The sequence below is a fragment of the Carcharhinus amblyrhynchos genome, chromosome 6, assembly GCF_965287045.1.
Source record: "Carcharhinus amblyrhynchos chromosome 6, sCarAmb.v2.hapA, whole genome shotgun sequence".
Lineage (NCBI taxonomy): Eukaryota > Metazoa > Chordata > Chondrichthyes > Carcharhiniformes > Carcharhinidae > Carcharhinus > Carcharhinus amblyrhynchos.
In genome coordinates, this window is record NC_137329.1 from 107,268,895 (window position 1) to 107,282,067 (window position 13,173).

A 13,173-nucleotide genomic window follows, 5' to 3' on the forward strand; every position below is an offset into this window, starting at 1 on the left:
TAGTGGGGCGTGAACGGCTGAAGAAATGTGGCTCAGGGTTATCACATAAACCCCACAATCCCACCCCTTGACATCATCCTACCAGTCCCTAATAATAGTGAAGACTAAAATATGAAGCTGTTACATATTTCAAAGAATTGCATGAATGCTTAGGAGTTGATCACATGATTTGATAGTGATATCATTAGGGTGTTGCCACAGGCTGCTATTTTACACTCAGTTTGTACTCTGTGGAGTGTAGAGAACACGTTTTTCAATAAACCTCGAAGTTGTTAGTTTGAATCTACGTGTGCAAACCATGTTTTTTTTTGTTAAAACCCATAACCTCTAAACATAGCTACAACATTACAGGAGTCCACCTGTCTTTTTGAAAAAGAACGGCAAGCTAATGAGCTTGTTAAAAAGCCAATCAACTGCAATTGGTTTGCCCACTTTGTTTTTTGCTAAGCGCACAAGAAAATTGTTGGGAGTGAGTTACGCCAGGTACGTGGGGCAACATAAGGGCAGATGCAAAAGTCCATTGGACCATAGCTGTCTGTAACAGCAGAGTATGTCACTGAAGATGGCAGTGCTGGATTGCTAGTGGACTTCATTTGTTCTACTTATATCAGCACATTCCATGAGTGATCTTCCTTTATCAGCATAAAGTCCTTTCTCTAAATAAGGATACGGGAAACAGGAAGAATCAAGCACATTGGAGAGAGGAAACTAGCCCAGAAATAGAAATGATTTCTGATCAAACCGAAATAAATTTACCTGCACTTTCCTTGTTGGCACCTTTTTGGAGATTGTCAAGATACTGAGAGAGTTCTGGTAGTTTTATCCGCAGAAGATCTCGAAAGACAGCCATATCCACTGATAATGCACGTAGGTTATTGGCAAAATAACTTTCAGGGAGTACTTTGTCAATCAAGTAAATCATCACCTACATATTAAGGAAAGACAAAAGGCAGGGCAACATGTATTAATATATCAAATCCACATACAGAAGCAACATTTAGAACAGAATTTTCCACTCTCGCCAGTGGCATGAATCATGGCGGGGAGGGACACTAAATTAGCGTGATGGAAAATGTCAGTTTACCACTGGCAAGGAATTAGCTGGGAAGTTTGTTCTTGCAACTTTGATAGTGGAGCCAAGACAAGTCGGGTTTCCCACTGCTCTATACTGCAAATCAGATTTGCATTTATTTGCATCTCAGGAATGCTCATTAAAAGGCCAACTCACTGGCATTACATTTCTCACCAAATTAATTGCCTTACTAACAGGGGAACCATACCTCAATTTTTGGGTGATTCAAGGAGCACCCTAAAACTGTCCTTCTCAATCTATGAACTGTATGATTCAGCTGTGTGCTGACTGAAGTGACTAATGCACAATGAATGAGCTTGGTTCCTTTAGTATTGGTGCCCTTCAGGCAAGAATACATTATGTTTAGCTGCTGTGGCACATACAGTGTCATAGAAATCATAGAAACCCTACAGTGTAGAATGAGGCCATTTGGCCCATCAAGTCTGCACCGACACAATCCCACCCAAGCCCTACCTCCATATCAGTACATATTTTACCCACTAATCCTCTAACCTATGCATCTACAGTCAATTTAGCATGGCCAATCAATGGACTGTGGACATCTTTGGACTGTGGGAGGAAACTGAAGCACCCGGAGGAAACCCACGCAGGCACGAGGAGAATGTGCAAACTCCACACAGACAGTGACCCAAGCTGGGAATTGAACCCAGGTCCCAGAGCTGTGAAGCAGCAGGGCTAACCACTGTGCTACTGTGCCACCCTCAATTGGATGTCTCAATTGGCATCAGATCCTTACATAAGCATGTCAGAATCAATGGCCAATGGAGGGAGCGTGGAGCTTGCAAGCCTCAGTCTCAGTGCACTGGTCATGGCAATCAAAGCACCATGCTTACAGTCACTGCATAAATGCAAGGATTGGGTATCGATCATTATTGTCAAAGCCATTGGAGGACAACAATGTAAGGCTGAGGCTTGGGTCCTTTGACCCTAATAAATACCCTTATTGGGAATGCACAGACCAGCCTCCCATCCATTGACTCTGTCTACACTTCTGCTACCTCGGCAAAGCAGTCAGCATAATTAAGGATCCCATGCATCCCGGACATTCTCTCTTCTCCTTTCTTCCTTTGGGAAAAAGATACAGAAGTCGGAGGTCATATACTAACTGACTCAGGAACAGCTTCTTCCCTGCTGCTGCTTTTGAATGGACTTACCTTGCATTAAATTGATCTTTCTCTATACCCTTGCTATGACTGTAACACTACGTTCTGCACTCTCTCGTTTCCTTCTCTATGAACAGTATGTGACAATTATAAATCAAATCAAATCAAATCAAAATCAGACACACCAGAAGGGATAGTTCAATCACGTGCCAACCTTTAGGGTGATCTCATCCTGTAAGGTGTAGCTTTGGTATGCCATGTGTCGATTGAGGATAAGTTGCTTAGTTATATCCATTTGCAGATACAAGGAGTGGAGAATATAGACAGCAGGCAACACTACGTTCTTGAAACTTTGATTAGAATAAGGAGAAGAAGGGTCTGTCACTGATTGGCCCAACTCAGGGGAGACCATTGGGAATAAAAGCCAGAGGGGCACCAGGAAAGAATCCTAATTTTCCCAAAAACTCATCTCTATAACAAGCACCATTGCAAAGTACATTTAGGTGAAAATTCCACCCTGAGCGCTATGCAAGATTAATCCTATATTGTAAGTTCATTGAATAATTAAAGAACAAATAGTCTGGAATTTAACCGAAAGAGCACACCATCATGTTTTTGCAAAGCTGTGGTGAAGTTTATTGAATAATATGATTTTATACGTAAACTCCTAAGTCAGAATTCATAGCAAATGAAACAGCAACTTAACACTCAATCATCAATAGAAATTGAAATTGCTAGATGATTGGTATCTGATTCAGTTTAGGTTATTGCATTGTCAGTGATACATCAATAAATATGCACTGATAAAGAAAAATAGTGTGAACCTTTAGCCTGAAGATAAAACAAGAATCTGATCTGAACTTTATCATGTCTTTTTGTCACAAAACCAATCTCTTTGTCTACTTAGGCCCCTTCCCCTGCCCTATCCTCAGAACCCCACACACTGATCATGGCCAAACCACATCGTTGGAAGCTAAGGGGCAATTTAGCATGGTCAATCGACCTGACCTGCACATTGTTGCAATGTGGGAGGAAACAGGAACACCTGGAGGAAATCCACACAGAAACAGGGAGAATGTGCAAACTCCACAGTCACCCGAAGCTGGAATTGTACCTGGATCCCTGGCGCTGTGAGGCAGCAGTGCTAACCATTGTGCCACAGTGCTGCCCCACTAAACAGATCTCATCAGTGGTGCTATTCAACTATATATCAATGCAAACAGAATTTCCAATGATGAAATGAAGCACTACATCAAATTGCAACATGTTTATTTCTATAACTGCATCAGCAAACTTGTTCTGCATTGCTGCACTTACCTTCAGTGCATCTCCTTCATTCCCTTCCATCACTTCCAATATGAGTGCAGCAAGTACATTGAAACCTTGGCAATAGCCTACAAATTTGTTCCAGCGAGCATACGCAAGAAGGACTCGCTTCAGCATCACCCGATCCTGCTCAGCCTCCTGCCCGCAGTAAGAACTGCAACCTGTTCTGTGAAGATCCTGGAAACAAACAATTATAAGTCAATCTTTACTTACATTCTAGAACCGCATTTTGAAGAGTTTACAACAACGATCAGTTTAGGACCCTGGATTTGGCTTTGCGCAGTGATGTTAATAAATCTGTAAAGGCTTTGTTAGCAAATGTGGTTTCAGCTTGTTACAATTCCAGGAGAGATGGATAACTTAAAACAGGAGATTTGGTTGCAATGACTAACTTAAATTTCGCAACAAGACTCACACTTTTGTGAAACTTTTACAGTAGCAACAAAAAAGCAACAACAAGCAAACAATAGTCAGTAGGCAAATAGCACTGTCATTCTATGGAAAAGACAGCCCCCATTTAACATTTTAGCATAACTGTAAACCCTACACTATAGTTACACTTCACTGCCCACTCTCCACAGAATTGCAGTTTTTAACAGGAGCCAGTCACTCCCAGCTTCCAATGGGTTCGTTTCTCCCATTTCACAGAGTGACTTTCAAAAGCCATTTCTCTCAGTTTTGGGAGATGTCCCAAATCAAATGAAAAAGTAAGGCTTACTCCAGTGATTCTTGCCCACACCTGACAAGCACCCTCTCACCTCTACCTTGGGCACACAGGGATAAATCTTCCAGATTCCTTCTAGTCACAACCATAGAATCATAGAATCTCTACCGTAGAGAAGCAGGCCATTCGGCCCATCAAGTCTGTACCGGCCACAATCCCAACCCGGGTCCTATTCTTGTAACTCTCAACATTTACTCTGCCAGTCCCTGATACTCGGGTCAATTTAGCATGGCCAATCAACCTAACTCGCACATCTTTGGATGGTTGGAGGAAACTGGTGCAACCGGAAGAAATCCACGCAGACATGGGGAGAAAGTGCAAACTCCACACAGACAGTGAGCCAAGGCCAGAATTGAACCTGACCTGGGTCCCTGGCCCCTGGGTCCATTATAGAACATAGAAACATAGAAAAACTACAGCACAAACAGGCCCTTTGGCCCACAAGTTGTGCCGAACATATCCCTACCTACTAGGCTTATCTATAACCCTCTATCTTACTAAGTCCCATGTACTTATCCAAAAGTCTCTTAAAAGACCCTATCGAATCCGCCTCCACCACCACCGCTGGCAGCCGATTTCACGCACTCACCACTCTGAGTGAAAAATTTACCCCTGACATCTCCTCTGTACCTACTCCCCAGCACCCTAAACCTGTGTCCTCTTGTGGCAGCCATTTCAGTCCTGGGAAAAAGCCTCTGAGAATCCACTCGATCAATACCTCGCAACGTCTTATACACCTCTATCAGGTCACCTCTCATCCTTCATCTCTCTAAGAAGAAAAGACCAAGCTCTCTCAACCTATCCTCGAGGCATGCCACTCAATCCAGGCAACATCCTTGTAAATCTCCTCTACACCCTTTCTATGGCTTTCACATCCTTCCTGTAATGAGGCGACCAGAACTGAGCACAGTACTCCAAGCGGGGTCAGATCAGGATCTTATACAGCTGCAGCATTATCTCCCGACTCCTAAACTCAATTCCTCGATTGATGAAGGCCAGTACACCATACGCCTTCTTAACCACAGCCTCTATCTGCAAAGCTGATTTGAGTGTCCTATGAACCCGGACCCCAAGATCCTTCTGATATTCCACACTGCTAAAAGTCTTACCCTTAATATTATATTCTGTCATCCCATTTGACCTGCCAAAATGAGCCACCACACACTTGTCTGAGTTGAAGTCCATCTGCCACTTCTCTGCCCAATCTTGCATCCTATTATGCGCCCTTATTTTTATATGGCTCTCAATGTAGTTCAGAGGCTGGGAATTCTGCAGTGAATAACTCACTTCTTGACTCCCCAAAACCTGTCCACCATCTACAAGGCAAAAATCAGGAGTGTGATGCAATGTTGCTCCAACAGCATTCAAGAAGCTTTGAATATCATAACATTTAAGATGCGCTGCAGCACTCGGCAAGGCTCCTTCAAGACCAACTTCCAAACCCACAGCTTCTAACAACTGAAAAAGGGCAGCAGCCACATGGGAACACCACCAACTGCAAGTTCTCTTTTAAGCCACACAACATCCTGAGTTGGAAGTATACTGCTGTTCCTTCACTGTCGCTGGCTCAGAATCATGGAGCTCCCTACTAACAGCACAGTGCTTGTTCCTACAACTGCAGCAGTTTTAGAAGGTGGCTTTCCACCACCTTCTCAAGGACAATTATGGATGAGCAACAAATGATGGCCTAGCCACTGATGCTCACGTCCCTACACACAAATAAAAGTAAATCCTGTCATCCTGAGTAAACTTAATGGTAGCCTGTCTCATTTTGCTGCTTGTTATTTTCATAGAGCTGCATCTCAGCCCTATGAAAATAACAAGCCGACAGGATTTACTTGCACTAAACTAGGGGATAGCAGATCACAGGAGTTTTATGAACAAACTGAAGCCCCTATCTATGTTCCAATGCACACTGTGCAAGCCTCCAGAGATGTCCTATAGCATACTATTTCTTCTAAGTTAGATGAACAGAATCCAAGACTTGAGCCGACAATTTAGGCTTATAGTTCAGCGAGCAATGAGGGAATACAGCATTATCCAAACATATGATTTAGGAGCAGGAATAGGCCATTTGGGCCCTCGAGCCTGCTCCACCATTCAATAAGATCATGGCTGACCTGATTGTAACATCCCGCCTACTCCTGATAACCTTTCATCCCCTTATTTATCAAGAATCTATCCAGCTGTGCCTAAAAAATATTCAAAGTCTCTGTATCTGCTGCCTTTTGAGGAAAGGAGTTCATTAACCTGAGAGAAACAGAATTTTCCTATTCCCTGCCTTAAATGGGCAACTTCTCCTTTTTAAACAGTGACTCTAGTTCTAGATTTTTCCATAAGAATCAGCTCTTCTAAATTCTAGCGGACACAAACCTAACATCTCAAACCTTTCCTCATCCGACACTCGTCCATTCCTGGTATTAGTCTAGTAAACCTTCTCCAAATTGTTTCACTGAACTTAAATTCTTGCTTAAATAAAGATTATTGGAGCTGCTGACTTTTATATGAATGTCACATAAAGATCACATCTGCCTGCTCAAGCGAATGAGAAAGATCCCACAGTGTTTTTTGAAGAAGTGGGGTGGCATGGTGACACAATGGTTAGCACTGTTGCCTCACAGCGTCAGGGACCTGGGTTCGATTCTCAGCTTGGGTCACTGTTAGTGTGGAGTTTGCACATTCTCCCCATGTCTGCGTGGGTTTCCTCCAGGTGCTCCACTTTCTTCCCACAGTCTGAAAGACGTGCTGGTCAGGTGCATTGACCCAAACAGGCGTCAGAGTGTGGCGACTAGGGGAATTTCACATTAACTTCACTGCAGTGTTAATGTAAACCTTACTTGTGACTAATAAATAAACTTCACAAAAAACTTTATAAGAGTCTAAAAGCAGGATTTTCTGGCGATGCTCACCCCAAAACCAGAAAATTCCACCCAGGTTCAATGGACCTTTACATGATGGCACCCCCCACACACCGCCCTCCCCGCCCCATCCCGAGTATGATTCCCATGGTGGACGGGACAGGAAAACTGCCCCCCTCAGCAACCACAGCAACATGAATACCACCAAAGAGTGTATCTGCTATTGGTTGAATGGTAATTACATCTCAAAAGAACTCCATTGGCTAGAAATTTGGGGTTTCTTGCAATTGTGAAATCCTAATTATAGGATCTTTTCTTTGCACATTAATTGAAGTTGACCCCTTTTGATCAAACAGAATGATTTGATCACTTAATTCCTCATTGGTACTGACTGCTTTTGATAAATTCACTTTTAAGCAATTGGATACTTGATTGGCAATTGAACAGATAACTTTAAATTTCATTTTATCAACCGAACCTGAGAGAAAGACTGGCCCAATCACGTCAGTTACCCGTCAGGATAGTGAGGTTACATTTGTGTGGTTGGGTGTCAGTGCCCAAAAAACAATTGGGGATGGAAAATGAATTCTGCTTTGCTAATTTCATACATTTTGTGAACATACTTTTAAAAAAACAATAAATTTAGTACCAATGTGTAGTTATACAGACATCCCTGAATCAAGGATAAAAAGCAAAAGGCTTTGATCCCTGAATTAAAGGATAAAAAGAAAAAGGCTTTGATTTGCATTTTTCCATTGATGTTTGCGGAAACTCCACACTTCAGCCTTCATGCCATATAAAAGCAAATTCCAGATGCCAAACCAAAAGAACCGGGAGGCCAGCAGTGTTTTTTTTTCAGTTACTGATACGTACTCCACACCAGTGGCCCTCACAACGTACGTCATGGAAGGACACTGTTGTCAGGTTACCCTGACACCCTTTAAATGCTTTCTTTTCTAGATACTGAGCCTGGAGTTACAGTGGTATTAATTACTTAGTGAAGACAAACAAATGTACAGCAGCTATTGCATTTTGACAGCTGAATAGTAACACTGGTAAGCAAACATAGATAAGCAAACATAGTTAAAACCAGGATGATCAATTGGCCATGAAATTATTTTGTCTTCATATGAATGTACAGCTATTGGAAATATTAAGATGCTGAGAGGTATAGATCGGGTGGATTCTCAGAGGCTTTTTCCAAGGGCTGGAATGGTTGCTACGAGAGGACACAGGTTTAAGGTGCTGGGGAATAGGTACAGAGGAGATATCAGGGGTAGGTTTTTCACTCAGAGGGTGGGGGTGAGTGGAATCGGCTGCAGTCGGTGGTGGTGGAGGCAAATTCGATTGGGTCTTTCAAGAGACTTCTGGATGAGTACATGGAACTTAATAGAATTGAGGGTTATAGGTAAGCCTAGTAGGTAGGGATATCATCAGCGCAACTTGTGGGCTGAAGGGCCTGTTTGTGCTGTAGTTTTTCTATGTTCTTCTATTAAATGTTAATTGTGTGGGGAGGGGGAATGGTTTGCAGGAGAGATAATGGCCTAGAGTTTCAATTGCATCTGGAAACAAGTATGCAGAGAGCAGGACATGCACAAAATGCACCCATTCAGGTGGTTCTAGGCAGCAAATTAAATATACACTGGGACTTCATTTAGAAGATTTTTAAAAATTCTTTCACAGGATGTGGCATCACTGACAAGGCCAGCATTTGTTCCCATGTCAAATTGCTCTCACGTAGGACAGATCAGGTAAGGATTCCACATCTTAAAGGGCGTTAATGAACCAGGTTTTTTTTTAAACAATAGGCAATGATAGTTTATGGTCACCATTACTGGGATTTGCTTTGTATTTGTTACGACACAGAGGTTGATCCCCTTTTTAAATGCTGAGTCAAGTCCCCTAAAGAGGAATACCATGCCTCATAATCTGTTAAAAGTGTGTGGAAAGGTGAACTGTCCTTCAGTAGCGTTTAGTGGTTAACTAAACAGAAATATCTGACACTCACTTTAAGATGAACACTTAACAATTTATTTATTTAACTAACAGGCAACTTTAACTAAACAAGTAACATGAAAAATTATACTGGGAAGCTGGTCAAATAAATACAATATCCATTCATTAACAAAACAAAATAATAGAATTCAGTCACTTCCAAAAATATACAACCAGGTTTTGTGTCTTTCCAGACTTTCTGGAGTTTCTCGGTTGATTTCTTTGTCTGTAAGTTCTTTCCGATTTGTACCTTTTGCTGGTTAGATGGTGTATTCTCTTAAGAGACATCTGAAGCTAGTAAGGTGGAGAGCTGCTCTCGCCCTCTCGAGACTTGAGAGGTGGCAGTTGCTATCTCCTGTTTTCCCCATTGGCACACCCTTTTATACCTATGACCTATCACTTGTCCTACAATAGGATTGGTCTGATTTTGTCAACAATATCAAATTCAAATGTAATAGGTTCTTGGTATCTGAGTGTCTGCTTTAAATTGATTGGGCAAAATTCAAAAATATTTAAATGCCTGAAGCCTGTTACCAAGGCAATCCTGTTGCCTGGCCTTGGATACAAATATTTCAGTTTGGATTCAGTATGTACTTTGCATTTTAAGCCTCCAAGCACTGAAACAAAACCAGCTTTTAAAGGGACTATGCAATGTTTATTTTCCCTTAAGTATTTTTACAATTTTTTGAACATCTTTACCAATATCAAATTTCAACTTCACAAACTCAACTTTGCAACATATTTCAGGTTTTAATTAATTATATTTAAATTCCACTAGCATTGAACCCATGTCCCTTGAGCATTAGTCTGGGCCTCTGGATTACTAGTCCAGTGATGTCACCACTACACTATTGTCTTCTCCTGGGCAATATAGCTAGCATTACCTGTGCTGTTCATTTGCTACATGCCTGTTTAAGGTCAGGGTGGCCAGGTGGAAGAAATGTGACATTGCTGTCACCACTTAAAGAAACTTAGCTCCCAGGGCATGGTTGCAATGCCAAAAAAAGTTCAATGATCATATCAGAGTTATCAAGATAAGAATACACCTCCCTTAGTCTCTGATCAAACCTTCAGCACTCCCAGTTTTACACTGAAAACAATCTAATTCCCCTCTATCCTTCATTCTCTTATGTATTGAGATAGTGCTAATTAGGTATCTTAGAGTGAAGGATCCTCTCACTGTCCTTCATTCTCCACTTCTACAGTGAGATCTACCAGCCTTTCAAGACTGAAATAAAATAGTTTTGACGGTAGAGAGCAATACTACTTCATAAAACAGAGCAATTAGAAAACAATGCGCATTAGATTTCTTTCACAAAACGGACAAGAGAGGAGAAATTGTTTAGTGAATCATTCAAAAACCTTCTGAAACAAAATTCTAAAAAAATTCAATGTTCCAGTTCCTCGCTGTCACAAGAGTTAAGTTAATGGACACAATGCTAATAAATGTCATAATGTACACAGCCATCATTATAAACATTTTCTCTTCAAATCAGATTATAATATCTTGTGTGAAGGATATAATAAATTCTATTTCAAGATTGGAAAACATACCAAGTAAAATGTCAAAAACTAAACATTTTAAAGGCAAGATAGTCCTAGTCCCCTTAGACATACAGCCCATCCACTTGTAAATTACCACTGCATGCACAATGCAGGCACAATGCAGGCACAATGTCACACTTGGCATTACCTTCACTATTTGAATGCCCATAGAATCATCATCAGGGTTACTCCTGTCATTAAAAGCAAAACGCATTGTCTTCTCCCAGTCAATTGAGATGCTATGCAAGTATTGATCTGCTAGAGTCAGCCAAACCTGAAGGGAAACAGATAGTACAATAAGTTACACAGTCCATTAAATTCAAGAAGCTTTAACAGATGCACTAGAATCTAAATGGCTGAACTTCTTCATCAGAAATGAAACAAACAGCTTGCTTATATTAATGTTCAGCTTCTTGTGTTTTTAAAAAATGCAATAATCAGCAAAATCCTAAACAAATTTGATATTTGAATTGTGTCTGTTGTGATCACAGTTGTATAAAGGATATCTTAATGACAGGAAGTACAGTAATATCAAGTTATATAAAATGTAATGTAAATAGGCCACAACTGACTTAAGTGTAAAAGTGGTCTACCTGCTTCATTCTTTTCTTCATAAAGTCATAGAATCCATACAGCACAGGAGGCAGCCATTTGGCCCATCAAGCCTGCACCGACAACAAACCCACCCAGGCCCAAAGCCCGTAACCCCATGTGAAGCAGCAGTGCTAATAACTGTGCCGCCATTCAACGATGTAGTGCAACTCATTGGCACCACAATGAAAGAAGCGTGTTAGCCCTACTAAAGGGCAACAACTTGTGTTTACATTTTGCATTTGTTGAGGATCAGATCAGAACCCCCAAGGTATATTATGAATTTAGACTAGATCCCAACTACTTTATATTTTGGCATTAGTTTGAGGATAAAGTGTTTCATTCCAGGTGTGATTCCATTGACCCACTAGAAAGCTTTTATCAAAACAAACTTTATTTTAACAATACAGTTTAAACTATAACAAAATGAATTAGCCTAACTTTTACCAATTGAAATACTTAAACATGACAAGGTTCCATTCTTAACTGGTGACCCATCGCTATTAGATTAAGTTTAAGCAATATTCCTCATAAACTTAAACTCAACATAAGCAGTTAGCAAACAAACACAGTGTTAAGTGGGCTGCCAGTCTTCAAGCCTCCAGAACACTTCTGGAGAGAGAAAGCTATTTTCTAGCAGGTCCTAAACAGCAGCCCCCAGAGAGAAAAAAAACCCCTTGCTTCTTGCAAACCCAAGCAGAAAATTAAGCTTTTTTTCCCCCTGTAAACTTAACTCCTCTCATTAGCACATACCTCTAGCTCTTATCAATCAATCTAATTAAGCCCTACTTTTGAAACTCCAGGGGAAAAACAATGCATTAGCTCAGATTAAAACAAACACTCCAGTATCTCGGATTGATCATACTTCTACATTCTCAGCATGTGGGATGCCAGGACCAGATAGATCAGCACCATCCAAACTGAGCTGAATTTTAAAAAAATCCCTTCACAAGAAACATGATATCAATACATTTCTTAAAGGCACAGTGTTGTCACACATTTAATGTAGACAAACATCCCAAAGTACTTCATAAAAGCTTAATCAAAAATTAATACGAAGCCAAAGGAGAGGAAATTAGGAGGGGTGACTAAAGAGAAGGCCCTATATTTTCATTAAAACATTTTACATTTACAAAACATTTAATGAGTATGAAATCAGTAAATCTTCACTTTTGTTAAAATAAATTCTCTTTTGTGACTGCTGACCACATTGCTGAGCGAAATGGTCCAAACTCTGAATATCTTTGTACTTGGCAAATTATATCTTTGTCCATTCATTTAAATCAATTTTAAAACATTGCTGCACTGATTACTTTTTGTCTCATACAACTGCACTATTTCCAGGTTTGTAGTATATTACATAAGAACATAAGAAATAGGAGCAGGAGTAGGCCATCTAGCCCTTCGAGCCTGCCCCGCCATTCAATAAGATCATGGCTGATCTGTCGTGGCTCAGTTCCACATTCCCGCCCTCTCCCCATAACCCTTAATCCCCTCTCTTATCAAAAACCCATCAACCCGCGTCTTAAAAATATTTAGCGAGGCAGCCTCCACCACTTCAACTGGCAGAGAATTCCAGAGATTCACCACCCTTTGAGTGAAGAAGTTCCTCTTCAACTCCGTTCTAAACCGCCCCCCCTTTATCTTGAGGCTGTGCCCCCTAGTCCTATTATCCTTTCTGAGCGGGAAGAGTCTCTCCACCTCTATCCTATCCATCCCATTCATCATCTTACACGTCTCAATGAGATCTCCCCTCATTCTTCTAAACTCTAACGAGTACAAGCCTAGTTTATTCAGCCTCTCCTCATAGCTCAACCCCCTCAACTCCGGCATCAGCCTAGTAAACCTCCTCTGCACTCCCTCCAAGGCCAAAATATCCTTGCGTAAGTACGGCGCCCAAAACTACACACAGTACTCCAGCTGCGGCCTCACCAATGC

At 41.2% G+C, this 13,173-nt stretch overlaps 1 protein-coding gene across 4 annotated transcripts in view; it reads right to left on the reverse strand.

Moving 5' to 3' along the window:
* The window catches only part of tbc1d30 (TBC1 domain family, member 30), a 71,086-nt gene that overhangs the window by 25,881 nt on the left and 32,032 nt on the right, over positions 1–13,173 (reverse strand). For all 4 annotated transcript variants that reach the window (XM_080191150.1, XM_080191149.1, XM_080191152.1 and 1 more), the window contains 3 exons: positions 10,793–10,918; positions 3,514–3,699; positions 757–925 (listed from right to left, as the gene is read on the reverse strand). In XM_080191150.1, coding sequence (XP_080047276.1) covers positions 757–925; positions 3,514–3,699; positions 10,793–10,918 — 481 coding nt within the window. The remainder of the gene's footprint in view (positions 1–756; positions 926–3,513; positions 3,700–10,792; positions 10,919–13,173) is intronic.